A 27159-nucleotide genomic window follows, 5' to 3' on the forward strand; every position below is an offset into this window, starting at 1 on the left:
GGCTCCGGTCAGCGCTGCGCTCCGGTGTTCCTGGGGTGCTACGTTTCCATACTGCATCGTGCCTTATGCTCCAACTCCCCCCGTGACACCAGGGGGGACTGGAGGACGCGGGAGTTGCAAGTGCAAGGGACAATTCAAGCCGTGCAGGCTTCGTGTGCTCGAGGCCACTTCAGCAGCGACAGGACAGACCCCACGCAATTGACTTCACACGTATACTGTATACGCTGGGCTGTATTCACACACGTGTGCGTATATATATACACACACACACGTATACACTGGGCTGTATCCACACCACCTTTTCTATTGCCATAAACCCCACCATGCAGTATGGGACACGCACTGCGGGAAAATAAGGTCCTACACACCGTACAGTCACACCAGCACGCCCAGGAGCTATGGGATGCCAACAGGGGCTCCTCAAAACGCACCCACACCTCGTACCATGTCCAACATTAGAGTCCACGGTGCAACGACCCGTTCCTACTGCGGACCTTCACCTTCCAAAGGCCCACGTGGTGCCTCTCCTATGTGCTTCCCGTCTTGACGGCTTCTGCCATGCGCTCTTTGGCCTTCAGCTTTCCCGAGCAGAAAGGCTTCTTGGCTCCAGGCTGCAGAAGAGAGAGACATTGAACACCACGTTCGCCCATGAGAGCTCGGCATGGCCTTCAGACTGCCAGCGGGATGTGCGTGACCTTCCCTCCTCCCTCGCCCTACATGGCCCAAACCCATCGATACAGCTGCCTACGCACGCATCGCCTTCCAACTTTGGCAGCGGGGATGCTGCCGTGCAGCCGAGCCCGACTGAGCAGCAGGGCCCCGGGACGCCCAGCCTCTTGGGACGGTCAGACCGACCGCAAAATCCCGGGTCCCTGACAGATGGAGCTGGCTGTTGCATGGAGTGCGGGAGTTGGGTATCGCACGGAGCTCCCAGCTCTTCGCCTGGTGTCTGCCCCACCGCTGCTGCAGAAGGGCACAGCCACCCGGCGGTACTCAACAGCCAGAAAACTGCGCTAGACCCACCACATGCTCCTAGCCGATCACAAAAGCTACGTAAGTGCGTTACACAGTGCTCTCAGCTTCTGCCGGGACTCCACGCTGGGTTCCTTTGCCTTTCTGGCTGCAGTAAGCACACCACGGAGGTGCCCCACGCAAGAGATGCATCCCTAGAGCCAACAACGCTCTTGCAACTTTCAGCCCGCTGATGCCCCGGGGGTCTCTCACCACAACCCCTGCTCTTCATTTACCAAACGCCTCCTGAGCGGTCATCTCAGAGAGAGCAAAATCACGGGCCTGCCCCTGCGAGGGGAGACGTTTTCTGCAGCAGCGGACAGCTCGCTTGCTTGTCCCTCCTCGCCTCGCCTCCATTGCGTGCAACCAAGTGACTGGAGGGCGTCATGCCTTCCCAACTCTGCCTTCTGGAGAACGGGCACAGCCTGGAGGCTCCTTCGCCTTGTCCTCTGCAAGGCTCTGCATAACACCAGGAGTCACCTTCCTTCTACTTGCAGGACTTGCCTCGGGCATCTTACCAACAGCTGAGCGTTCAGGCTGTGCCATGCATCCCTCGTGCCTTTCCTGCATCATCGGGGCAGACACAGCTTGAAGCACCTCGCTGAACTCGGAGGTGCCTGCTGACCACCGTGACCTGCCTTCGAACACTCGGGCGCGGGGATATTTGGCTCCTGGGGCTCCCGGTGTCCTCGTGGGCCTTGCTCACCTGCTCCCGCGTTCTCACCTTGTGCAGTTTGGCCGCTCGCAGCAGCCTCTTCTCCTGGCTCAGCTGGTGCTGCGTCCTCTCCAGAGCCTCTTTCAGCAGAGCCTTCTCTTCTGCCTCCCTGTAGGCTTCATCTTCTAGCTTGGACATCTCCTCCTGGCACCTTCGCAGGGATTCTTGGTTCAGGCTGTGTGAAACAGGAGGTGTCTGTCACCCGCATCGACCCCTCGCCCCCCAGCTGGGCTCTGCCTGGGAGATACTGCTTTCGAGCCACATCATATCGCGCTTGCGTCCCTCCTAGGATCCCCCCACACCATGGGGTGACGCCAAAGGACATCAGAGCGGCTACCACCTTAGGAGGACCTGCGCATGTTTTAGCAAGTGTTTTCCCTGCTCCGATTCCTTAGGCCACGGAAAAGCCCCTCTCCTCCTGCCTTTGCCGAGACCAAGATGCTGCCTCTTTGAGGCTTCCCCCACCTCACACCCACCCCACCCCACACGTGGCGATGGCTGCGATCCCTTCTGTTCAGCGTACGAGCCCGGAGAGGGACTCTGGGTGGCTGTGTCAGCACTGCTGGCTTAGAGATTGCTATCAAGCCTCTTGCCTACTTTGAATGCGGCAGCTTATTTACACCAGCCCAGAAATATCTTTCTACACCGCTTTTTCCGGTGCTGCGGGCACAAAGACCTCTGCATTTGCGCAGCGAGCAGCAGCGGGGCTTGCACAAGCGCGCCCACGGAGTTCCTCCCTAACACATAACCTTGTGCGGCAGCTCGTGGAGCGGGAGCATCACCTTCGGTCTGGACAGCCCTTCCCATCGGCTCCCACGCCTGCCTCCGGTCCTGCTGACACTGTCCCTCCACCCCAGCCGATGCCACTGCTGTCACAGGGTCCGGCCACCCCTGGCTAGGGAGTCTGCCAAGGTTTCTCTGACACTGCTTAACTGCGTAGGGCCCTGCAAGGCATCATCGCAGAGAACTGAGAGGACATTTCTCTTTTTCTCCTAACACTTAATTTTTATACTGTGGCCACAACACGACCAGTCCCAGGCGGATGCACAACCTGGCAAGGAGCTGCACCGCTCCTTTCCCCGAGTTCCCCATCATTTTGCATCCCAGGACTCGGTCTCACTCGGACCCGTGGCCAGTAACAGCCACCTTGCCTTTCGGCACCTGAGCTGCTCCACGCTGGCCTCGTAATCTTTCAGCATTTCTTCTTTTCTTTCCAGGCGACTCTTGAGGTTCCTGATCTTATTGTACAGCAGCTCCAGGTCCTTCCGTCTCTGCAGTCCCGCTTTTTCCCTCTCTTCCTGAGGAAGGTGCTTCAGAGACTGCATTCCTGACAGCTCCTTCATCTTCATCAGGCTTCCCAGAGCACCAATTACGTCAAGGTACTGTAGGAAGAACAGGGAATGCATTATTTACTAGGCCTGCCAATTCCTCTGCCACATAACATCACACCGCTCAGCCATCTGCTTTCGTTCTGCTCTAATGAGGAGATGAAAATGTCACAAGGAAACTGCTGCGTGCCTTCCCTTTTGTTTAATTTCCACGTGTGCTTTCCCTGGGCGAGCTTTTCTGAGTGCTCCTAAAAATACAGCTGGCTGTGGTTCACCCGTGCCTTTGGGCCGCACGCTTGGAGGCACTCGGAGAGGTGACACACCGCACCGGAGCACATCCCAGCTCCAGGCCAGCCCCGTGCACACCTGGCGTTCGAGTCCCAGCCGCACGACTCTTTGGGGTTGGATTTTTCCTTTTTCAAGATGACCCATTTTCCCTGCTGGACATTTTTCTGCCCTTTTCGGAGGGAAGAGACCCACTTTTACAACCCACCCAGTGCGCTACCAACGGACACCTCCCTCTGGCAGCCACCTCCATCACTCCGCAGCCTCTCTCGCATCAGTTAGCAGGTGTCTAAGCTGGTGAAGGTCTCTGTCCTCACCAACCCTACCTCTCCTTGAGGATCAGCCCTGACTGCCCAAGGGAACGCTCCCAAGGTGGGAGGGGAGGTGGGAAGGGGAGAAGGATGCGCCATTGCACGTTCTGGGGTCCCGAGGTGTCCTGGCAGATGCCTGGCGCGCCCTGGGTCCTGCAATAAGCAAGTTCATCCTCGACCACATTCCTGCGGAGCCCTGATGCCAATCACTTTCTTCTGCAATGCGTTTGAAAACGATCTATCCTCTATGAGCGCTCGGTACCATTTTAACAGGTCTATCGCTGACGTACCATCTTCTCGCCGAGGTCCGTCGCATCAGCCACCTCCGAGCTCGCTGCCCCATCAGCGGCCCCATGCGAGCCCCCGTTAGGAATGTGGCCAGGAACCTGCACAGACAGGGAAAGAGCAACAGAGCCCACAGGTCTCCTGGCTTTGGGTTGAGCTGCCTCGAGCCTCCCTTCCGCTGCACGGGAAAACCACCCTGGCAACGCCGCGGTCCAAAGCCTCCCACCCCGGTCAGCCTGCGGCATCCCTGAGCAGCGCTGCGCCGAGGGTGCCGGGCAATACACAGCTCCTTACAGAGCTGCGATACCCTCTGCAAGCAACGCCTTCCATGAGGCTGCATCTTGCACGCTGCCAGATTTTACACCTCCCTCTCTCTCCCCCCTGGCATTTCAGTTATTATACCTGAAAGCCTAATTCTCCCTATTCCAGGGAATACTTTTCCAAGGAAGCCACAAGCACCATGAACCACAAACTGCCTTCTTACCTTGCCGGCCTTCAGTTTTGTTCCCGACACGGGTGCAGGTTCCTTCTCAAGACCTGTTTTCTGGACTATTTTCTCTGGTAAGTCTTTCGTCAGGACCACCAGCGGCTCCGAACCCTTGTTCACGACAGCTGGAGGCAAACAAACACCCACCGAGTCGTGCCACTCTCCGTACGACATGCTGTGGCTTCATACCTCAGCCACTTTGAGGCTTGCCAGGTTTCCCCTTACGGAGACCGTGCACGGAGAGACACACAGGCTGTGGAGTAAAGCCTGCACCAGCCTTCCCTGCGGACATCGCTATCCGAGTGTTTGGGCATTGCTTTCTCTACGTAAGTAGGATGCAGACCTATTTTTCAGATGGCAATTCAGAGATTGCGCCGCAAACTGCTACTCCGCTTGTAGCTTCTAACAGAGATGGCACTGCTTTTCCATACTGCTCTTGATACAGGGATATACATGACGGAAAGGGACCGAAAGAGAACGAGTTAGGGCAAGCAGAAGATTCTCACAGCGTACAGTACTTGCAAGGCTTTGCAAGACCGCAACACCCAAGGCTCGGTTCCTTTAGGTGACAGCTGCTCTCTCTTGCCTTGAGGAGAGCAGCACCCGAGCGCGGGAGCGATCGTGCACAGAGCTGGGCGCCTGCTCGCTTCTGGCTCTGACTGCACAGCAGCTACCGCTGCAAAACCCTTTGCCAGCTGCCTCTCCTTGCTGACTCCTGCAAATGCCACCTCCTCACGCGTATACGCTTACCAACACTTGATGCCTGTGAACGACACCAAGTGCCTTTCTAAGGCCTGTAGCTGCACTGCGGGTTCTTCAGAGCTGTTTTCCTGTCACCTGCGCGGATTAACGTGCATGCACGGGAGAGCTGACTTTGCAAGGGAAAAGCCTGAGCCCGTCGCAAGTGAAGAGCCTACGCCCCTGGCACAGCCCATTGCGCCTTCCCTAGCATTACGTGCTCCACCGGCACAGACCCCGGGGTCTGCCAAAGGCAAATGGATGCATCTTCCCTTTCTAGTGACAGCCACGCTTACCTGAGGACTGCCTCTTCTCCAGCATCTTTATTCTCTCCCGGAGCTCGGCCAAGCCTTCTTTTTGGCGCTGGATCGTTTCCTCGTGCCTGAGGCCTCGGCATTTTGCGCCGAGGTCGGCCAAGTCCAACGCCGGCTCCTGGAAGAAGCAGCCCAGCCGGTTCTCGCCCAGACTGCATCTGGCTCAACACGAGCTCAGCTTAAACCTGGCTTAAACGCAGCCTCGCCGAAAGATGCTGGTCACTTGGCATGCGCCAAGAGCAAAGCCCGTGGAGCGTCTCACCCTACGCCCTCTCTCTGTGGATTTGTGAGGTAGAAGAGCAGCGTCAGAGACCCCCTTTTCATGCTCCGCTGCACCAGCCGCACTCCGGTGAGGACATAAGCCCTGCAACGCTCCAGAGAGCTGGGAGAGGGATGGTGCACCGCTCTGAATGGCCATGTCAGCATTTTTCTCTTGCACTTTGTGCTACCGCGGAGCATTTACTGTTTTCTATGCACAAATACTGACACACTTTGTGGCCTGCATTTATACACGTTCTCATGCATTATTCTCTTTTAAACTACACCCGTGCACACAGACACGTGCATTTCCCTATTCCAGCCCCATCCAGCTTCCTGCATTATGACGAACATCCAAAAATCTGGGACGGGGCAGGCCCATCATCACACCCTGCGCACAGCTAATGTTGGCTGCAAACTGCCCGCTCGGGTCTGGCAGCCGTCACCCCGCGGCGCTGCTCGGCGAGACGTGGTTTGCTCCTGAACCGCGGCTTTGGCTGGGCTGCACCTCCAGCGCTTTGCGCTTCCCTTCCCCATCGCTACGTGCAGAACAGGACGAGCGATACCTCCCGCTCGTCATCTGGCTGTGAGTCACCGCTTGGCCCCCACACATCCAGCCTTCCTCGCTGGCACGCTGTCTGCCACTGTTGCGGTACAGGATGTACGATTTCTACAGTCCCTCCATCTGCTGCTGCAACCACCTTTGAGTTCTTCCCATTTCTAGCACCGGGGGAATGAAAGAGGAATTCAGCACAGGAGGACAAGGAGCATTTATTCCTGTCCTGTGCAACAAGCTACCTCTACTCCTGCACGTTCAACCCTATAATTGCTTCTGTGTCGCCAATATAGCCAGCGTCTATGGCTGAGCAAGGTTGGGAAAAGGAGAGAACGCTTGCAGATCTTTCCCTATGCTGCTATCTCCTCTAATTGGCAATTATCGCAGCCATTAGCACACACAACACTTCACGGCTCCAAAGTGCTGTACAAACATCAGCTCATTAGCCAGCAGCAATGCCTGCACAGGAACGCTGCCAGCACGGCTACCCCGGCTTGCAGGCAGCACAGGCAGCCCTTGGCTAGGGAAAGGGCAGCCGGCGATCCTGCGCTTCTGCCTTCAGCCAGCTTTGAGCAGACCTGAGGCTTGGCCGGGCATGGACAGGTCTCACCACAATGCTGAGAAACACCGTGTGCGTGACCAATACTCTCAGCAAACCCAGACCTCGGCAGCCTCTGTGCGGACTTACCCTCTCGGAGGCTTCACCCGCCTGCACTGGCGTCCCAGGAGCATCCTCCGGCTTTTCCGCCGTTTCTCGGGAGGCATCCTTCAGCGCCTGACAGTCGGCTTGGGCTTGCCTGTGCCAAGAGACAAGACTGTTGTGGGACACCGTGATGGATGAAGGTTGCCCAAACAGCTTGCGGAGAGCAGCACCCTGAGCACCCACCGATGACTACCACAGCGTGGGTGGGAACATTCACTTAGTTACAAGTGACTTAGTTACACGTCCACTGGCATGAGCTCCACTAAACCCCCGTTTCGGTTCACATGGCACTTCCATAGAGACAACGTTGCCGAGCTCAATTCTGATGCTCTCAGACTTGCCTTCTGCTCCGGGGGAGATACCTAAATGCCATCAGTTGCTGGGAATCTACAGAGCAGCTTTTGCAGAGCCTCAGGTCACGGCGGCGCGTACCTTAACTCTTGAGCTGCTGCTTTCAGGGCTTGATCCTTCTTCTCCGCGAGGCTGGACATCTGGGATAGCTTCTCTCTGAGCAGGTTCAGTTCCCGCTCTTGGCATTTCACCCGGCGCAGGTTCCGCTCCAGTTCCACCTTCTGCTCCTCGCTCAGCTCCCCTAGGCACACACCAGCTTCATGGGTTTCTGGCTGTCTCATCACCCAGCCCTGGGGGATCCGCAGTTCTCAGTGAAACGACATCCACGGATACGTCCCCTTTTCCCAGCGCACCCTCGCGGGGGCTGTCAGCGATAATGGAGCTTGGCCCCGCAGACCCTCGCCCTGCCCTCGATAGCAGCCCTCAGATCCTGGGCCGTGCCAACAGACCTTGCTTTACTAAATCACAGTGCAAGAGCAGTCTTTTTGTGTGGGCCTATGCCAGAGTAACCACCTGCTATGGCAATTTTCCTGCAGATTGGAGAAGAACGGGGTCGCCAGCATGGCCCGACTTGCAGACTTCTACCTTCTTACCTTCCTTGTAGGCACTGTCCCTACTTTTACATTGCACCATTACAGGCAGCGAGAGCAAGCCACACGCATCCCTTAGTTTCCAGGCTCAGGCTCATTTACACCCGCTCTGCTGGGTACTCCCATAAAGCCTCCCCAAAGCACAACCATGCCCACTGAGGAATCCCGGACAAGGCTCTCCCAGTCTACCGGCTTAGGCTACCTTAGACCCAAAGGGGCCCACCGGTGGGATTTTGAGAAAGATGGCCTCAGTTTTGTCCACCCGATGTCCATCTGGTTACCCTCCCTCACCATCACTGCTGTCGCTTAGCCAAGGACAGGGAGGAATTCACCTACCCAAAGGGAACGGACCGCCTGCTTTGCCCCGAGCATTGCTTTAGGATGGTGACATTTATTTCCCATTATCTGCGTGTGCCCACGAGTACCTACCCTTGTTACTGCTCGGAAGAGGGGTGGGAAGATGGAAACCACGCAGTACGCTTCACCCACCTCTCATGTCCGACATCCTGGCTCTGGTTTCCGCGAGCTCCTTGGTTAGTCCGGCGATGACGGCCTCCTTGGACAGGAGCACGCTCTGCGCCGCCGCCAGCTCCTCCCTGAATTTCCTGAGAAAGATAATTGCAAATCTCAGAGTGCATTTGAAAGACTCATTTCACAGAGCCTGCGCACGCCTTCCTGAGCTGCATCTCACGATCAATACACACACATGACTTTTTTAACTGCCTTTCAGTCCCCTGGGTTCATGCCTGGGGCGCTGGGACTTGCCAGCTCGCTCTCTCTTACCTGGAGCCATCCGGACGGGACAGCAGATCGCTGTTCGGCATCGCTTTGACACTACATGCACTTAAGACCATCTCAGCCTAGCAAAAGCCCCTCTGAACAAGACCACCATCAGCAAGTGCTGCTTACCTCAGACAACTGTGCGAGTCCATGGCAGGAGAAACCTCCAGCCAAGCTCCCGATGTCGACTTGCGGGCATCACCCCGAAACCCTACAGGACACGATAACAGAGGCCAATTACTTCTTTGTAACGCATACACGTTTGGCCTGCTTGCTTCTGCTACATATATCCTCTCCTTCACGACAGCTTTGAAGACTGAGGACCATCTTTTTTGGGAACCCGTGTCTCTTAGGGCCCAGTTCCAACAGTGTTTGGGCAGTTCCTTACATCCTTCCTTGCTCAGGATCACTTATGCCTGGGTGCAGCCCGAAGTGCTCCAGTCTCATCGCTTTAGAGAGCAAAGACCCCTTCTCCAGTGGGAAAGCCGTGTCTACGACCGTGGCATGCTACCAGCAGTCCCCGAAGCCACAGAACAATATAGTGCAACTCCCTGTGAAATGGCTTCTTCAGGGACTCACGGAGCTCGTCCTGTGTGCAGGCAAACCTCAAACCAACACCTTGCTCAATGCTTCCCATAGCAGCAAATGCACTACTCCATCTCTCTCTAAATTTCACATTAACCGAGAAAGTTCCCAGTACGGACTCATCCCATGCAACCCTTAGCTACCTTCCATTTTTTCCACGAGCGCTGCATTTTCCTCCTCCAGTGTCTTCTGCTGCTGCTTGGCCTCCAGCAACCTGTCCTCTAAAGCCACAATTGTCAGAGAATGCTGCTTGCTTTGCTCTTTATATTCCACTATTTCTTCCTGCAGTTTCTGCCTCTGTAACTCATTCTCCTCCTGAATGGTCTTGAGCTGCTCGTCTCGCATGAGTACCTGCTGCTGTAACGCCATCTAGGAAACAAGACGCGTGATCTCGGTTGGAAGCGTTGCGTGCGTTTTCCTTTGGGATCATGATCAGCATCATCTCTCCTGGCTAGCGGTCAGAAGGACAGAGGGAAGGGAAGGATTTCAGGGAGGGGGGAGGCTGCAGTGCCCTGCCCCCTCATCAGCAGGGACCGGGGAAGCCTTCTTCACCGAAACCGCATCTACGCCACATCCTCTGCACACAAGGGTTGTTGGAACTACCTCTCGCGTCGCGGCTTCCTCCAGCTTGTGCACAGCTTCTCTCAGTTTGCAGTCTGTAACCTCCTGCTCCTCCGACTTCCTTGCTATTGCCTACACGAGGAAATTAGCAGTAATTAAGTTAACAAGCTTGCAAGAATCCACCTTTCTCTCTGCAGATATGCATCTATGTGTATTTGGGGGGGGGAAAACCCACAGTCCACTGATGACCCCCTGACCAAATGGACCACCGTGCTACAGAGCACTTTCAAATTTATTTATTCCAAGTGTGAGCAGTTCTGCTTTACCTCCCGTGCGTGCCACTGACCTCAGTCACGCTTCTCAGGTGGCTCTCCAGGTCTCGGATCTTCTTTTCTTCTTCTTCCACGGATTGCTTGCACTTGTCCCTCTCCTTGGCGACAGCGCTCTCCAGAATCTGAGAATTGACAGCCCATAGTTTCAGTACAGAAAAAATCATACCATTAGGCAAAAGACCCCGACCCCAATGAGGAAAGCAACCAGGAGGGTCACTGCTCTGGAGCAGGGGCGTGTTGCGGGAGAACACCTTGGCAGGACACGAGGTGTCTCAATGAGGGAGGGGACGAGAGCGCCTGGGGAAAGGTACAGCAGAGGGACCAAGGAGGAGCCGCTTAGCTGCTCCTCACCTGCCTCCTCAGAAAACGCGATGCCGGGAAACAACCATTCCCGAAGCGACAGACACAGCAGCACGCTAGAAACTGTCTTACAAGACCACTACGACATGCTGTCCCCATCACGACATGCAGCAAAACACCGATTCGCACCTTTACTAACACTATGTCCCGCGCCATCGGCTCGATGACCTGGGCTTCCCCGGGACTGAGGGTGACCCAGCGAGAACCTGCCAGGCTGCTGCCCCCCCTGCTCCACAGGGGATATACTTTTCCAGCCAAAACAGACCTAAAAGGTGTTCAGCATGGGGAAGGGAGGGAGCAAAAGGCTTGCGAGGAAGTCTGCGTGCGCTTGCATTCCATTCACTACAGACAATGTAATGCCTTGCTGAGCTCACGTATCTGGATGATGCTCCTTGCTTTCCGCTTTCTCCCAGGGACTGACCGGCAGCAGCGCATCCTGCCATTACCCAGATGCTTTCCAGTTCCACCATGGATACTTCGGGGAGTTAAAATCACCCGCTTCAACATCTGATATCCAGGCTCTTGGGACTGCACCTAGGCAGTTCGGGGCTAGAGACTTCTTCCTCTCACTAGGCGACACTATTACAGACACCTATTTTTCCTGCATAACAGTCATTTTCCTAAAAAACCACCATGCCACCGTACCTCTTTGTTCTCCTTGTCCTTTTCCAATATAATTTGCTTGATTTTTATCTGTAGGTCTTGCTCGTATTTTGCTTCCAGCTCCTTCACGTGCTCCTGCAGCAAAGCTGCCTGCGACTCCCGGGCCCTCTCTAATTGGGCCTACGGGGAAACAGCAGATACCGAGGTGTTAAAGGATGCGTGTTAGCAGCAGGGCAAGAAATAAACATCCTGTGCACATTCACTAACAAACGATTCAAAAAACGGGATATACCCTCCATCCTTGCCGCATTAGGGATACAGACACCGACACGCTGACAGCGGGCTCCGTCTCCTCCATTCCCCTGCATTTACTGCAGACCCAGGGACCTCTGCTGCCGTACATTCCCAATTCGGGTACCACACCATCTCGCTTAGGACTACCGTCGTGTTTACCGACAGAAAGATCCCCAATCAACTCGGTTTACGTACATACACGTTTCTGTACCTGTAACATTCGATTCCTCTGTGCAGTTTCCTGACTGTTTTCCAACAATCTCCCGAGAGCAGCCAACAACCCTGCAAAAGCCAACGGAGTCTCGCTGTGCGGGGTGCTCACACAGCCCACGTATACCACCTGGAGCATCCTCGGAGGCCTGGGGACGCCGCTTGCCTCCTTGCAAAACTTGCTTTGGCCACCGCTGACCTTCAAGCCCTGGCCTCACCCCCCTCGGCTGATGGTGGGGGTCCACGTTCCTCCATAGGCAGCAGGGAGGAGAAGGGACCGCCACTAACTTCCCACACAGTCACCCCCTGCACTCATTGGGATACCCAGAAAACACACTTGATGCGGGCTTCCCTCCCAGGCTGGGGCAGCGGATGCGCTGGCATCGGCTATCGGGGAAGGAGAGACCCGGGGGCAACAGTTCCGCCTTGCACCCAGAGACCCTCACTAGCCTCTTGCCACGGGATTCAGGCTCAGAGATCCCCTCGGAAAGGCTCCTAGGGGCCAGCCGAGGGTTGCCCCTCCACACTTACTGGAACCACAGCACATTCCCACCCCTGGGAGATCGCTGCTGTTGCCGAGGCATCGCTGGAAGGGAGCTTGACTGTGCACACAGCCCAGATGCCTGTTCTCACCGGGAGACTACATTTTCCTTGTCGCACGCTGTCACCCATTTTGCTGCATCACCCCGTCTTCTCTAAGCCTGACACTTCTGCAAGAGCCAAAGATGGCTCGTTGCTGCACGATGCTCCTGGTGCTATAATTACCACTCTGCTAACCACAGCGGCCTCGCAGCTCCTCGCCGACACCGCTCCGCTCCACCCCGCTGCCGCCCAGCACACGGCACGTCCTGCACCCCTGTGCAATGCTCAGTGCTGCCGTGAGAGCGATGCTCCCCCTCCCACGCTGCCGTCAGAGCCATTACTCCTCTGCAGTGACACTCCACAACACATGATGCTTTGACACAGACCTACGCTTTGCTTTCCACGCATTCTTCACCTAAACTTGTTTTTGGCAAGCTACACACGGTGGCTGCTCTGCCGCTCCACAACAGGGGTTGCACAGGAAAGGAAAAACAAAGTAATTCGTCACCTCGAGACAAGGGGTTCAGATCTCGGCCAGCAATCGCGGCCAAGAAGTGTTTCTTATATGCCACCAAGGCAAACCCCACTTTGACTGAATAACCGCAATGTCAGCAGATCAGGCCCACCACACGCAGACATCGCATCCCACAGACAACCCCCCCCCCAGAGTCCTACGCGTGGCACTGGCTACACGGGGTGACCGGTGCCGCAGAGGCAGGGAATAAGAGCATGCACGCTGCCTGAGCAGGTTTCTTAGTTGCCCAAACTGCCCGAGATTTGCATCTACGTGGGGGCCTGGCATCCCCAAGCGGTGACTCACGCTGGCCTTTCTCCTCTATGGCTGGCTAGCTAAGACATCCCACCTGGAGCAGGTTTGTTCCCAGGGACACCCAGCAGGACACGGACCTTTGCCGGAGGCGCGCACGTCCATCCCCACGTTGGCCAGGAGCCGCTCCGCACCCTCCAGCCAGGACAGGGGGACACGCGCCATTTCCACCACCGCCGCCCCGATGACCGAGACAGAGGGGTCCAGGGACACTGCCTCCAGCCTCCTCAGCTCCCCTCGCAGGTTGTCGCTGCTGCAGGAGCTCCTCAGGCAAGCCTGGAAAAAATACAACCGGTGACCAAGCTAGCCTCCACAGTTAGTGGGTTTCTGGGACTTGGCAAATAACACAACATCTCTGAAAAAGTCCTGGGTACAACCACGTGAACACTTTGGTATGACACGACACTTCCCGGGCCGATATCTTTGGTGGGAACGGCTCCTGGCAGGCCCAGGGGAGGACACACTTCTGTGACACCTCCTATTTCTTTCCAACCAACACTTTTTGGGGCTGCACTCACCTCTCACTGATCTGGAGAGCTGCGCGCGCTGGCTAGCGCTCGTGCACAAGCGTATCTTTTCTCCGACCTATCCTCCGGCCAAAAAAATGCCCTGTGCCACTTATCTCCTGGCTGCCAGTTGGTCATCAGTATTTAAAGGACTGACCTGGAGCTCCTGCAGGGATTTCTTGAACACCTCAACGTTTGCAGACACCTCCTTTTCCTTCGAGAGCCTGGAGCTTAATTCCTCCTGCAGACGCTTCTCTCTCTCATGACTTTGTTGGTTCTCGTCAGAGATCTGCCTGACCTTCTCTATCACCTGGCAAAAGCAAGCGAAGGAAGAGGAGAATAAGGCATTATATTAATACCCTTTTTCAGCTGAGGGACCATAGATCATCTCAGCGAGCAATGATTGAGACTTGCTGCAGGCTGGTAGCCACGTCAGACTCCTGGGCTTCTCCCTGTTGCAGCCCACTGACTCCATCCAAGCTCTGGCGGACAAAAAGGATCGTGTCTCCTTCACATCACGGAACTGTGTCATTAACCTGCGATAGCTGTGGCACGACTTATAATCTGGAGAAGCTTGGACACTACCGGCACTGCTGTGCACGGAGTAGGCACCGCAGCCGTTCTGCGGTGGCCGACTCGAGCCACGCCAGTCTCGGAGGCACCGAGCATCTCCGTGTGCTGGTATCCAAACTCACCTGCTGCTCCGTTACGGCTTTCCCTGCAACGCCTGCCGCTGCGGGAGAACAGACTCGCATCACTTGGGTTTTGAAGGACTCCAGCTACAGCAGAGATCGACACATGAAAACAAAAACCACACAGAGAGTCGATATCAGCTCTGCTGGTCTGTTCTACCCAACCCTGCACACATCAGTGCAAAGGGCGTCCCGGTGCCTGCCATCTCCGACACCGAGGCCCCGTGCACGCTCCTGCCCTCCCCTCAGGACATCGCTTTAGCTCACGCGCCTTTTTCACCGTGCAACTTTGCAAGGGTTCCCTGACTCCCCCCCTTTGACCCCGACGGCTCACACACCGCCGGCAGCAAGGCACTGCGCTCAATCACATCCGTTACTTTGCCTATAAGGTGCAAGGTGTAATCACCGGTACCACGCACGCGGGAGGCTGTCGGCTCCCCGCCACCAAGGACAACATGACTCCTGAACATCTCCTGCTGCCCTGCTACTGCTGTGGCAGGATTACAATGACACAGGGCCAGTACAAATTGCAAAGGACGGACCAACCGAGCTAGGCAGCTTCTCCACCCCGCGCGCCAGCGGGGATTTCCGATGGCTGATTCCTATTTCCTCCTGTGAAACAGTTGGGGCAGGCTGGGGACAGCTGGGGATGCCACCCGCAGCCTCTCTGCAGGAGATGACAACCGTTTCCACTGAGGTTAGCGCTCCACGCTTCTGTATCGCAGCTGGTGCTGGCTCCTCCTGGGGCTTCGACACATGGCTGTCCCTGTGCTAACCTACGTGGCAGCACGCAGACCCAAAAATCTCCATCTGTCCTTGAAAGCTTGAGCTTGCCCTTTGGCTCCACGCTGCACAAAACCTGGGGTTGTTTCCCAAACATGTAATCAAACAGCTCATAGCTTCTTCTGCCTCTCATTGACTGAGTTTGCTAACAAATTCACGCTAGCAAAAAATTCACGCTAGCAAAACTCTGTGTTGCAGTTTAAGGGGGGGGAGCACGACCTTCTTGTGCGAAGCACAGCTTTATCCTGCTGATCTGGCACGATGTTATTCTGCAAAGAGCTGTCTCTGCCCGGAGCAGCATTACCTAGGCACGGAGGAGGGTTTGCATGGGTCCGGGACAGCATGACTAAAATTACAGAGCATAGCGCGTTTCTGTATCCTATTAAACTCGCTGCATCTCCTGCGATGCCTACACAAATCCTGTGGATAAGCCTATTATACTGCACCCGACGACAAGTTAAGCCCCGTGCCAGGGTTTGGTGCTCAGGCCTCCCCATTTCCTTTCCTGCACTCAAGCACGATGTCCTTCCCGGTGGGAAAACCGGTACTTGTGCTGCCTTCAGCCCAGACTGCAGGATGCTCCCATCCCTGCCTCCTCCCTACCTGCTCCTTGGCCCGCCCCACGTCGGCTGTCAGCAGGCGCTCCCTGCGCCCCATCTCCTGCAGCTGCAGAGCTTGCCTGGCACAGGCTTCTTTCAGCTCCTCCTCAGCCTGCAACGACGAGAGCATTTGCATATCAAAAGCAATACCAGAAAATCACGCCGTCAGCACTTTTACCCCAACTATCCACTATTCACATCAGATGACTCCAAATATAGCTTTGAAATAGCAGGAGACAAGGAGCAATCCTTTTGCAGGGGAGGGGGGTTGCAGCATCGGACACTTAATGCCGCTTTTTGCCTGGGTTTGGTGCCTGGGCCGTCACCCATCCTTGACTTTCTAACACACCGCTCGCGTAGGGCAGTCTCTGCTGCACAAGTTACCTTCTTCCCTCGGGGTCCGTGGAATAGCTCAGCACATTTTGACCCTCTGCCTGCACAGCCTGCGTGCTTGGGGCTCGCTGGCCCTCGTCCCACGTGTCTGCCACCCGTGCCAGGCGGCCGAGGTCCCTCCCTGTCCTCCGCCGCATACCCCACAGCCGGATGGTTACCTTGGCTTTCTCGGCCAGCTGGTTTCGGATGCTCTCCTGCTCGGCGCAATACTTCTGGATTTCCCCCTGCAGCCCCTCCAGGTCGCGTTCCAGCTCCCCGATGCGCTGCAAGAGTCCCGGAACAGCAACAGGGTCTCACCAGAGGGGCTGGACGTTGCCCTCTCTGGAGGATTTTAACTGGTAACCAATATATTTTCCCCATTTCCTTTACCCTGGAATTTTCTTCTAAGCTATATTTACTGCAGTTAGATTGGCTTTCAAGTGGAATGTCAATCTTATTATTGACACCATTCTCCTGCATCGTAATGCGGTGTTACAATTTTTACAGGCGTTTACGTTCTCCGGTTCATTTTGCATGTTAGGGGCCTTCTATTACAGGAGCCGGATTCAAAACAACTCCCTTAAAATGCCCAGTTAATTATTCTCTCAGTGATGCATTCCTGCAGTCGCTGCTCTCCCGTGTGCTCCATCACCCCAAGTGACTTGTGACTCACATTTCGGCACGCAATTACTTCTCGCTCTCCAAGTTCATGCTTCATTTCTTCTTTAATTCTAGAGCACTGGAATGAATGGCAACCAAGGGGAAGGAAAAAAAAAAATCATCAGGGCAGGCAGATACCGTCACTTCTGCAGCAAACGTCAACACATAGTTCAGCGCTACAGCCCAGCTAAGAGTTCAGATACCTAACGGGTGGTGGAGTGCCCATGATGGGGCCATCAAGGCACTGAGAACACAAGAGTATCCGCACCTGGAAATGCCCGTATTAAAGCATTGCCTGGCTGAGAGAAGGACAAACATCTGCAGGGAGTACCTGACAGACAGAAATTCCTCTGGCCTTAGAAATAGTATAACAGGGATGGGGAGAAAGGACCAAAGGAAACAAATGCTTCTTAAAAACATCCACGGTAACCTGACTGGGATGGTAACAGCCATTTCCAGGCTAATCATCACTGTATCAAACTGTGCCTTTCAGTTCTGCATTTCAGGGTGTCGGTGTTTCAGAGACCGACCCCGTTCTGCCTGCCCCGAGCGCCCGGGTGCCTCTCCCGCAAGCCCACGTGCACCAGCTCCGGCCTCCCTCCGGACCTTCCCGCATCCACAGAGCGGGGAAAACCACAGAGGGATGCTCTGGGACGTGCTCTCTGCCTCGACACGAACGCTGTGGGCCACCAAGTGCCACCAGGCACCCAGCAGGATGCTCCCCGGGACGCCTGGGCCCCCTCCCGCACACAGCGGCTCGAGTGCTCATACATATCCCCTTTCCACCCGTTAAAGGGTTGATCCACATCGTTCATCTCCGGAGAGCTGCTCGGGGAGGATGCTCAGCCAGGTAAAGGCTGGCAGTTGCGGTGACCTCTGCCTGCACGCCAGGGGCCCCCCCGTATCTTTTCCATTACTTAAAATCCACGGTGAATCACTGAAATCTCCTGGAAGAGTGCCCTAGTCAGCCAGCCGAAGCGCAGCGCCTGCTCTGTGCTTATTATGCAGAAGATGCAGCTCTGCCAGTTGAGGAGGGAGCTGCAAATACAGAGGAACAACCTGCTGCACAGGCCGCTCCCTTTAAGGGAAGAACCAGGCTGGGCTGCAGGGAGCCACATGAAGACGGAGTTTCCATGGCTCCTCGGGAGGGTCTTGGCACGAGTGCTTTTTGCCTACAAACAGCTACTGTGCTCACAGAAATCCAGGGCACACGCTACCTGAATGCGGAACAAGGAGGGCGATTCAGCTGGGGAAGGCGACACCGCTCCGTGGGCATTGCACGGCACCTAGACAAAACCGCAGCCCCATCGCTGCTACGGCCCAGTGGTACAGCTCTGCGACTTCTATCTGGGTGCAGCCAGGACCCTCGGGTTACAACTGCCCCGATAAACAGCCACACAAGTAGCTGCTACGCTCCTTAACAGAGAGAAGCGTGGCCCTTCTCATCCTAGTTTCCCACATTAATCCATACGTGAGACTGTAAGTTACTGAGCCCATCGTTAGGGACGTTCACCTTGGCAGACACGACTGCTAGCTGATTGTCCTTTTCTCTGCTTTCCTTCTTTATTTTTTCAACATCTTGCTTGAGTTGCTGCATTTTCTGCTCCTTGCCGGCAATCTCCCTTTGCAGGCTGGTCACTAGACCTGAGAAAAACAACTCCGGTGAGAGGCTACCCAAGCGCATCCCTGCAAAAGCCCTCTCTCTAGCCGCTGAGTGGCCAATCCTCCCTCTTTGACAACTGTCAGACTTGAAAGGCGGATTTGGCTTTTGGCACGCCGTGCTGGACATCGCTCCGTGACAACGCCACTAACAAGTTCCTCGGGGCCTCGCAGCACATGCTCCCCGGAGGATGAGCAGCTCTTACGAATCCGTTTTTGCTGCGTTACTGTGTCAGATCCACAGCTCTGACGCCTCCTCTCTGCTAAGCACCGATACTGCTCCCCTACCTCGGGCAATGAAATCAAGCAGAACAGTTTTGTTAATCTGAATGCGTTATGAAAGCCAATATTTTGTGTACGCATTACATTCCTCGTGCCTGATAAAGGCAGAGGTAAAGGCCATGGGAAAAGGCTTGCGGGCCGAGGTGGCCTTCGCAGCCAGGTGCAGCCCCGCAGCAGCTCGGGTGGGCAGATCTCCCCCACGGGGTGCACGGCAGCCCATTAAACAGCACCGCTTTCGAGCGGCTCGGAACCTTTCCTGCAATCAGTGCTTGAGCCTTTTTTTTCCCCTAACAAAGCTCTCGGTCCCATCACTCCCTGCCTTCAGTCCCCACGCTGTCCCTCACTCCAGGGGCACTCGTCATGTCAGACACTGCCTGCAACTCCCGCAGAGCTTCAGGACGCAGAATCAGAGGTAGGATGACTTCCACGAGCCGCTACAATTCATTTGTTGCCCGGACAGTTTTGCCAATGCTCACTCAGTATCAAGAGCCGGTCCCAAACAGCTTCGTGCCCCAACACGGAGCTCCAGGGATACAATACCTGCAGCCAAAGCATGGTCCCTCTTCAACTTCTTGCTTTCTTTTCGCAGCCTTCCAATCTCCAGGTCTCTTTCGTAGAGGGAATGGCTGAAAACCTGGCTCGAGCCTTTCTGTAGGTTGCTGATCTGCAAAACACAGATTCACCCGCGTTCCTCGCCGGATCACTTATTAACTTTATTACAGCCCCCTTCGGAGGGGGAAATCTAGCGCTTCCGGGTCACGCTCTTGATGGGGTTACTCTTTAACATCTTCGACTAACTCTCAGCAGCCATTGCTTCGGATAGGATGACCTTAAGTTCATTTTGGCCGTTCACACTCGAATCCTAATATAAAAGGCACGGAGAAGCACTGTCTCCCGCTGCCCACCATGCTGGGAATCCATGGCTGGGGCTGGGTGACCCTGCTAACGCGGTCACAGGCAGAAACGCCAGCAGATTTATCGCCTTCTCAGGGCATATATATTTATTACCACAAACGCAGAGCTGGAGCTGCTAATAACTCGTGTTCGCATTTCTGCTGCAGAGACAGTTTTTACGGTCCCTACTGGAAATGGGGAGCGGGGAATAGCCTGTGCTATAACCACTTCAGCTAACATCGCCCCGCAGACAACGCGCAGACAGCACAAACGCGCTTCCCACCGCTCAAATGACCGGTTTCACAAAGCAATTACTGGAGGGCATAGAAGAGTGAACCCACAGGTGGAAGAGGCTTTTGTCAGAGAAAGGAAAGCCGCCGGGAAGACAGGCACAGCACATCGTCTCATCTCGGCGCAGTAACAGCAGCGATGCTGACAGCACCCCAATCGCCTGTTCTCCAACAGGAGCCTGCCTCTCTCAAACTGCTCTTCACGACAGACAGTCATAGAATCATAGAATCATTGAGGTTGGAAAAGACCTCTAAGATCATCGAGTCCAACCGTCGACCCAACACCACCATGCCCACTAAGCCATGTCCCTAAGCGCCTCATCTACACGTCTTTTAAATACCTCCAGGGATGGGGACTCCACCACTTCCCTGGGCAGCCTGTTCCAATGTTTAACCACTCTTTCAGTAAAGAAATTTTTCCTTACATCCAATCTAAACCTCCCCTGCCAATCTAAACCTCCCCTGCCAGTCAGGACAAGCAGAAAGCATTTCAAAGCCTCCTTCAGACCCAGTATGATATGGGAGGGCAGGATGCAGCCGGGATGGGCTGGCGAAGGTGCCCGGCCTCTGACCTGCGTGTCTCGCTTTGGACCGACACCTCAGATTGACCCTTTTCCCACGCCGGAGGATACTCAGGAGGACACTCAGGAGGACTCCGTCACTGTCTCTCCAGGACATTTTCTGAGGTCTCATAAAACGTAGGGGCGTGCTATTAACATACCTCTGGACATGACAACTATAAGCCCTCTCTCCTCTACCCAGCCGCCTATTTTCACCAGGATGCCAAGGGGCTGCGCTGCCTTTGGGAGGGGTATTCCCCCTGCAAACGCAACTGCCCGGTCCCTTCCTGGGGCGAGGGGGAAGCAAGGGGTCCGGCTGCCTGGCCCGAGGTCGTCATGCGTGCCTTTCCCCCACCAAAGGCTGCTTAGGCTTCTGTTTCCCTCCCCACCGCAGCATTACAGATCCTACCACATACATGGGATATTTCTTTACCAGCTTCTTTAAGGGAAACTTGCACAGAAAGCAAGCAAATGTGCAAAACAAAACAACTGGAAGAAAAAAAAAAAACCCTCCCTCATTTCCCTTGGTTTCAGACATGCAACCTGCTTCTCCTAAAAACTGGGTGTTAAACTAAAAGTACATCTGTATCAGAGAGGTATCTTCCCTGCTCGGTGCCTATTGAAGCATTCAGTACCTGTTCCCTCAAGGCTTTGATCTCCTCCGTTTTGGCTCCCAGCTCTCGGTCGAACGTGAGCAGCTTCTGGGTCAGCTCTACCTCGTTCCTCGCCGCCGCCTGAGCCAGGGTCTTTGCCATCGCTGCAATCTCATCCTGCAGATCTCTTATCACTGCATCTTTCTGCTTTGATTCTGTTTCCAAACCAGAAAGGCGACCGATTTCCTTCTCCAGTCGCAGCAGCTTTTCACCCTGCGGGCAGATTACGGGTGCTGTCTGTCACACTCTGGCTACGGAGACACCGGGGGGTACCGATTCATGGCCACTGACTGCTGGGACGTGCTCGCCCTGGCTTCCCATGTCCCACCCTGCCCATGTCCTCCGTCCACCCAGCAGTCCCCATCCATGGGGGCAGTCCCCATCCATGGGGGCAGTCCCCTTTGGTGAGAGTCCCTGCACCTTGCTGGGACTCGCGGTCGGACACGCAACCCTTTGGCAGGGTTTGCCTGCTCTGCCAAGGACCAGGACAGGGATGGCGTCCCTCACACCTTCCCCGGCATCACCTTCTCCTGCGGGAAGGAATCCGCGTCGTGAGTCCCCAGGGAAGGGGCTCCCCCCACACCGCTCGCACCATCGCCCGAGACGCTGGTCGAGACTGGAAGAAAGCAAACACCACAGCAGCAAACGTCAGCACGAGAACTGGTTGCAGGCAGCAGTAACGCTTCTTGCAGCATCCCTCTCACTTGTCTCAAAACTATTCTAAGGCAGCAGCTACTTTAACAGTCCACGAACTGGGTTCCCAACCGAAAGAGAAACCATTTGGCACTGAAAAGACACCAGTGCAAACAGTCTGCACAACGGAGAGGAATAATACACCTCTGGGAACCAAAAAGGCCTCAAGGGCAGCAGAGACACAGCAGACAAAGGCTCCTTTAATTTTTCAGCGTTGCCCAGCCCCACAGAAAGAGGCTATGCTTTTATGGCTTCCCGCGTGTGAATAGCTATGCTCACTGCAGTTAGCGCATGTGGATCCTTTTGGCTCTATTTCCCCAGAATCAAATGAGTACGTGCTAACTTGGAGCGCGTGCGTCCCTCCCTTTACCTTCACTGCAATTTCAAATTCTGCCCGTGCACGCGTCTTTCAGCGATGCTGCTGGGGCTGCACGGTACTGCCTCTGCTCTGGAGCACCAGCTGTACTTTGGCACTTCACTATTGACTTTGTATTGCTTATGACTGCTCAAACAACCCAACCTCAAACCAGAAAAACAACCGGATTGTGTAACAGGCCATAACAAGCTACATTCATGGCAAAAGTCTCGTTCTCCAGCTGTACGATTGCCCCAAAGCCTTGCCTCTGCTCCACCGCTATTGCATACTTTATTTTCAGAAGCATATCAGCTGTGAACCTAGTTTAAAGTTCCTGCACTCAAGGCGGCCAGTAACTGCACCTCAAAGGAGGAAAAAAACATCACTTCAAACAGGAGACAGGAATAGGTGCATGAGTCACCGCTGCAGATGAAGTTAGTCATTGCCCTTCCCGATCACACACAAGGAAAAAAGGAAGAGGAAATGTCACTCTCGGCCACGAGGGCAATGGCATTCCCCTTTGAATGTCACAGCCCATTTCTTAACTGACCTAAACGCCACCGAGAACCACCCACGGTCTGCGATTAGCTCCACTGGACAAGGACTCGCGCCCAATTGCTGCCGACACTCGTCACTTCTCAAAACTGCCTCTGCTTGGATCAACTCCACTCAACGCTAAGTTGCTCAGAGACAACACCAGGCTACGAACCACCACATTTGGCATCGGGGAGTACCTGGCCTCACCGCGGAGGTCCTGCTGAAAGCGTCCGGCGGGACGGCGGTGGCCATGCTCCTAGCCCAGGCACTCACGGGTCGCTTCCGCAGCGGCGGATGGGGCACGTGGCCGGCTACTCCAGGAGCCCAGCTGTCGGGAGATCCGGGGGGATGCTGCCACTGCAGCAAGGGGAGGTGGGGAGGAGATGCAGGAGCCGAAGGTTTGGGCTCTGCGACCAACTGGAGCTGCCCGGTCCACGCTGTGCGACGTTTCACGGGGGGATAGGACATCTGCGGTGGAAAAAGACCACAATATCAGCAAGATTCTAGGAGGGTTTTTAGCCCCTGATGTGCGCGCATTCTGTCATACAAAACCCAGGCACAGATCTGAGCGGAAGCAGAATTTTAGTCCTTTCCCATTTCCATTGCCCAAGTATCAGATTTAAATCAGGAATCCCAAATATTTTGCTGAAATCGAAAGAAATTATTGGGGTTTGCTGCTTTTTGAGCTCTTCCCTCTCTCTCTAGATTTGATTACCCTAATTCTGCATGTCGTTTGCAAAATCTGGAAGCCCTCGTTTCACGCCTCTCCTGGCTCACACACAAGCGGTCCTACCCTGTCATTTCTCCCACTCACCGTGCTGAACCGGAGCCTCTCATGGCACTCCTGGCTTGCCATCAGACCTTACGCTGGGCCTGTCAGACATGCAATTAGGACGCTATCTGCTATTCTCCTTATGAGCAGAGCTTTCCAGCACGGTAGAGACAAACCACCATTAAAGTCTCATACGTCGGCGTACACGTAGCCCTCAATTACAAGGGCTGAACTAAACGGAACTAAACATCCGCCAGCGTGGCCTGGGACCTGGCCTGGATGCGGACCTCCAACACCCGGCTGTTGTCCTGGCATCTTTCCTCAACGGAGCCAAAACCCCCAGCGCACGCTCCCCACTAGTCCAGCACCTTGCCTTCTCCCAGAGCCCGTCTAAGCCCTGTCGCTTTTGCTAATGATGCTACCCTGGGCGTTTGCTCGCGGCTGGATTCCACCGTAGCATTACGCTGTCCCTTTCTGGGCACTTGTCCTGCGCTCTGAGGCACTGCAGGGATGTGACTCGTAGCTGGGTGTTGCTCCTTCTTTACAACGTGTTCCTCTAATACTACTGAAAATGAGAGGGATCTCCCTGTATTAGACACCATAAACACTTCACAGGGTGCAACGCAGAGGTGATTTACCCTCTGCAGTCAGCAGGGTCAGGCTTCAAAGCCGTTCCACCAAAGGAGGACCCACAGAGCCCAGAGCAATGAAGAGGCACCCACAGGGCTTCCTCTGCGTCACGGTGCAAAACTGCTTTCTGGGTGCATCCCGCACATATAATTTTGGAAATTAAAATGCTGACGGTTCCAGCGACAACAAATTTACCTAACCAGCACTGGCACCCCAGCTGCTCCGGCTTCATCACGCATCTGGGAATTTTTTTGAATTTCTCTTGGCCAAGGCTTTCTGGACAACTTTGGATTCAGCAGGTCAGCTTGCCACACCAGGAATCTTGCCAAGACCTCCAAACCCAGTATCTGGGTTCACAAACTGGCTGACTCCAATCAAGTTTTATTCATACACGGGCACTGCTAAGAGACCAGGCTCTGCGACTCCCACTACCAGGCACGCTACACACGCAGTTTTTTGGTACTCTGTCTCAGTATCTATTTTCTTGTATTCCTAAGGAGCCAAAATAATAAAAATAATACTGGAACTTATCAATCCTTAACTGTACGATAACCCAAAAGCTCAATGACCTCCACAGACGTCCCTAAACCGTTCTTTTCCCGGAGGCAGGAGACTGCCACTACGTTCGACCACATTCTTTCCAAGTTTACAATTGCTTTGGATTTCTCTTGCGCTCCAAGGGCAGCTGCGATGCTCTGGCCGCGCTGTGCAGAACAACACGGTATCTCCAGCTACGCACGCTGCTGCCAAGCAAAGCACCGGTCAGGGCCGCACCTTTTAGTTCGCTCTAGGTTTGATCCAACAGCAAACTTCTCTGTTAGTAAGTAGCTTTTGAGGAAACGTAAAATGCAAATAGAGGAAAAGGACATTTTCCACACCTACCTTGCTCATGTGCAACTTGCTGTTGGGAAACCTGTCCCGTGCTTTTCCTTTTCCCTACCGAACTGCCCGAGTTTCTTCAGCAGAGGGAGCTCAAGCTTTTAATTTCCCCACCCCCCCACGCCTTTCCCGAGGATCACCCAGACGAGCCTGGGAGCCTGCTCCTGCTCCCGGGGCCTCCCCTGGGCAGCAGCACCCCACCTTTCCCCGGGCAGCAGTGCCCACCCTTCTTCTTTGGGCAGCCCCATCCACCCTTCTTCCTTGGGCAGCAGCGCCCACCCTTCCCTGGGCAGCCCCGTCCACCCTTCCCTGGCAGCCCTGTCCACCCTTCCCTGGGCCGCCCCGTCCACCCTTCTTCTTTGGGCAGCCCCATCCACCCCTCTTCTTTGGGCAGCCCCATCCACCCTTCTTCTTTGGGCAGCCCCGTCCACCCTTCTTCCTTGGGCAGCCCTGTCCACCCTTCCCTGGGCAGCAGTGCCCACCCTTCTTCTTTGGGCAGCCCCATCCACCCTTCTTCCTTGGGCAGCCACGTCCACCCTTCCCTGGCAGCCCCATCGACCCTTCTTCCTTGGGCAGCCCCATCCACCCTTCTTCTTTGGGCAGCCCTGTCCACCCTTCTTCCTTGGGCAGCCCCGTCCACCCTTCTTCCTTGGGCAGCCCCGTCCACCCTTCTTCTTCGGGCAGCCCCATCCACCCTTCCCTGGGCAGCAGTGCCCACCCTTCTTCTTCGGGCAGCCCCATCCACCCTTCTTCCTTGGGCAGCCACGTCCACCCTTCCCTGGCAGCCCCATCGACCCTTCTTCCTTGGGCAGCCCCATCCACCCTTCTTCTTTGGGCAGCCCTGTCCACCCTTCTTCCTTGGGCAGCCCCGTCCACCCTTCTTCCTTGGGCAGCCCCGTCCACCCTTCTTCTTCGGGCAGCCCCATCCACCCTTCCCTGGGCAGCAGTGCCCACCCTTCTTCTTCGGGCAGCCCCATCCACCCTTCTTCCTTGGGCGGCAGTGCCCACCCTTACCTGGCAGCCCCGTCCACCCTTCCCTGGCAGCCCCATCCACCCTTCTTCCTTGGGCAGCAGCGCCCACCCTTACCTGGGCAGCAGCGCCCACCACCAGCTGGAAGGATGCTCCCCCTGAGCCGAAGCGCAGGATATCCCCCGGACTCACTTTCACGGCCGCGTTTTGGACCTGGCAGCCGTTGACGAAAGTGCCGTGGGGGGAGTTGAAGTCCTGAAGGACGAAGCTGTTGTCCGAGGCGGCGAATTCGAGGGCTGCGTGATGATCTGCTACACCTGCGGACTGGCACGGGCAATCAACAGGCAACACGGGGAAACCTGCCAGCAAGCAGCTCAGGTTTTGTTAGTGATTTGCCAAGCTCCCCTCTGCTTGCTGTACATCCCTGCGTAAACAAGCTGGTAGCCCCTACGCTTGGCACGGAGGACTCCAGCGCATCCTCCTCCCTGCATCCAAACCGCCGTCCGTTTTACGCCCAGCGCACGCATCTGCCCAGGGGCTGGGCGGCTTCCTCGCCCCTACCTGCAGGACGATGTCGGACCCTTCGTGCCTGCCTATTGTCGTCGTGTGCGGTTTCAGCTGAAAACATCCCTCCGAACTCTTTAGAAAGGCTTGCATCATCCAGCTCCTTCACCTGCAAGGCTCGCGTTAAAAAACCCAACTATTCATTTAATAATCCCCCATCCCCCCCCACACACACAACTGAGCCAAGAAAGTCTTGACCAACTCCTGCGCTAGAAATTGCACAAAATCAACCCAAACGTGGCTCTGCCCCGGCCGGCAGCGCGGCCGCAGCCTCACAAGTAGCCTTGGAAACCCTGGCCACGCCGGAGCCCGCTGCCGCCCTCCTGGGTGTGTTTTTCTCTTTGTTTTGCCCTTTTTCCCCCCCCCCCCCCCCCCCCTTCTCCTTTTCCCAAGCAACTGGCCCGGAAGCACAACACAGCTCCGCGCCGGCCGCAGCTCTCCTTGCCAGCGGGTGACACACAGAGGAACATTTCCCCACGTATCAAAAAAAACCTCACGGGGCGGGGGGGGGGCCGTGCAAGCTGCCGGTGAACATTTTTCCCCCTTTATTACTTATTTTTTATTTAATACCGTGCACGCACGCACAAACAGGTCTCGCAGCCTCAGACAAGTGGATAAACGTTGCCGCCTGGTGATGGGGACGCTGTCACCCATCGGCACGCTTCTCCTTCAACGTGCCTTCGTCTCAGGCTGCCACGCGCCCTTTTTCAGCAGAAAAAGGGAAAATAACACACCCGCCACCAA

The 27159-nt window shown here is 55.5% G+C and overlaps 1 protein-coding gene across 1 annotated transcript; it reads right to left on the reverse strand.

Annotated features, from left to right (window-relative positions):
* Positions 1-219: 219 nt before the first annotated feature.
* On the reverse strand, positions 220-26527 carry FHAD1 (forkhead associated phosphopeptide binding domain 1). Its single transcript, XM_076356102.1, is given in 30 exon segments — positions 220-611; positions 1736-1901; positions 2888-3108; positions 3941-4036; positions 4420-4547; positions 5457-5592; positions 6299-6401; positions 6403-6452; positions 6977-7085; positions 7424-7583; positions 8422-8537; positions 8842-8923; positions 9441-9666; positions 9901-9990; positions 10205-10312; positions 11196-11333; positions 11659-11729; positions 13146-13341; positions 13729-13881; positions 14267-14350; positions 15650-15757; positions 16197-16301; positions 16691-16756; positions 18191-18321; positions 19159-19282; positions 20998-21228; positions 21540-21631; positions 22798-23068; positions 25969-26175; positions 26413-26527. Coding segments are annotated over 30 exon segments (3951 nt in total). The 5' UTR covers positions 26512-26527; the 3' UTR covers positions 220-527.
* Positions 26528-27159: the final 632 nt, after the last annotated feature.

Source organism: Aptenodytes patagonicus, chromosome 19 (assembly GCF_965638725.1).
Source record: "Aptenodytes patagonicus chromosome 19, bAptPat1.pri.cur, whole genome shotgun sequence".
NCBI lineage: Eukaryota > Metazoa > Chordata > Aves > Sphenisciformes > Spheniscidae > Aptenodytes > Aptenodytes patagonicus.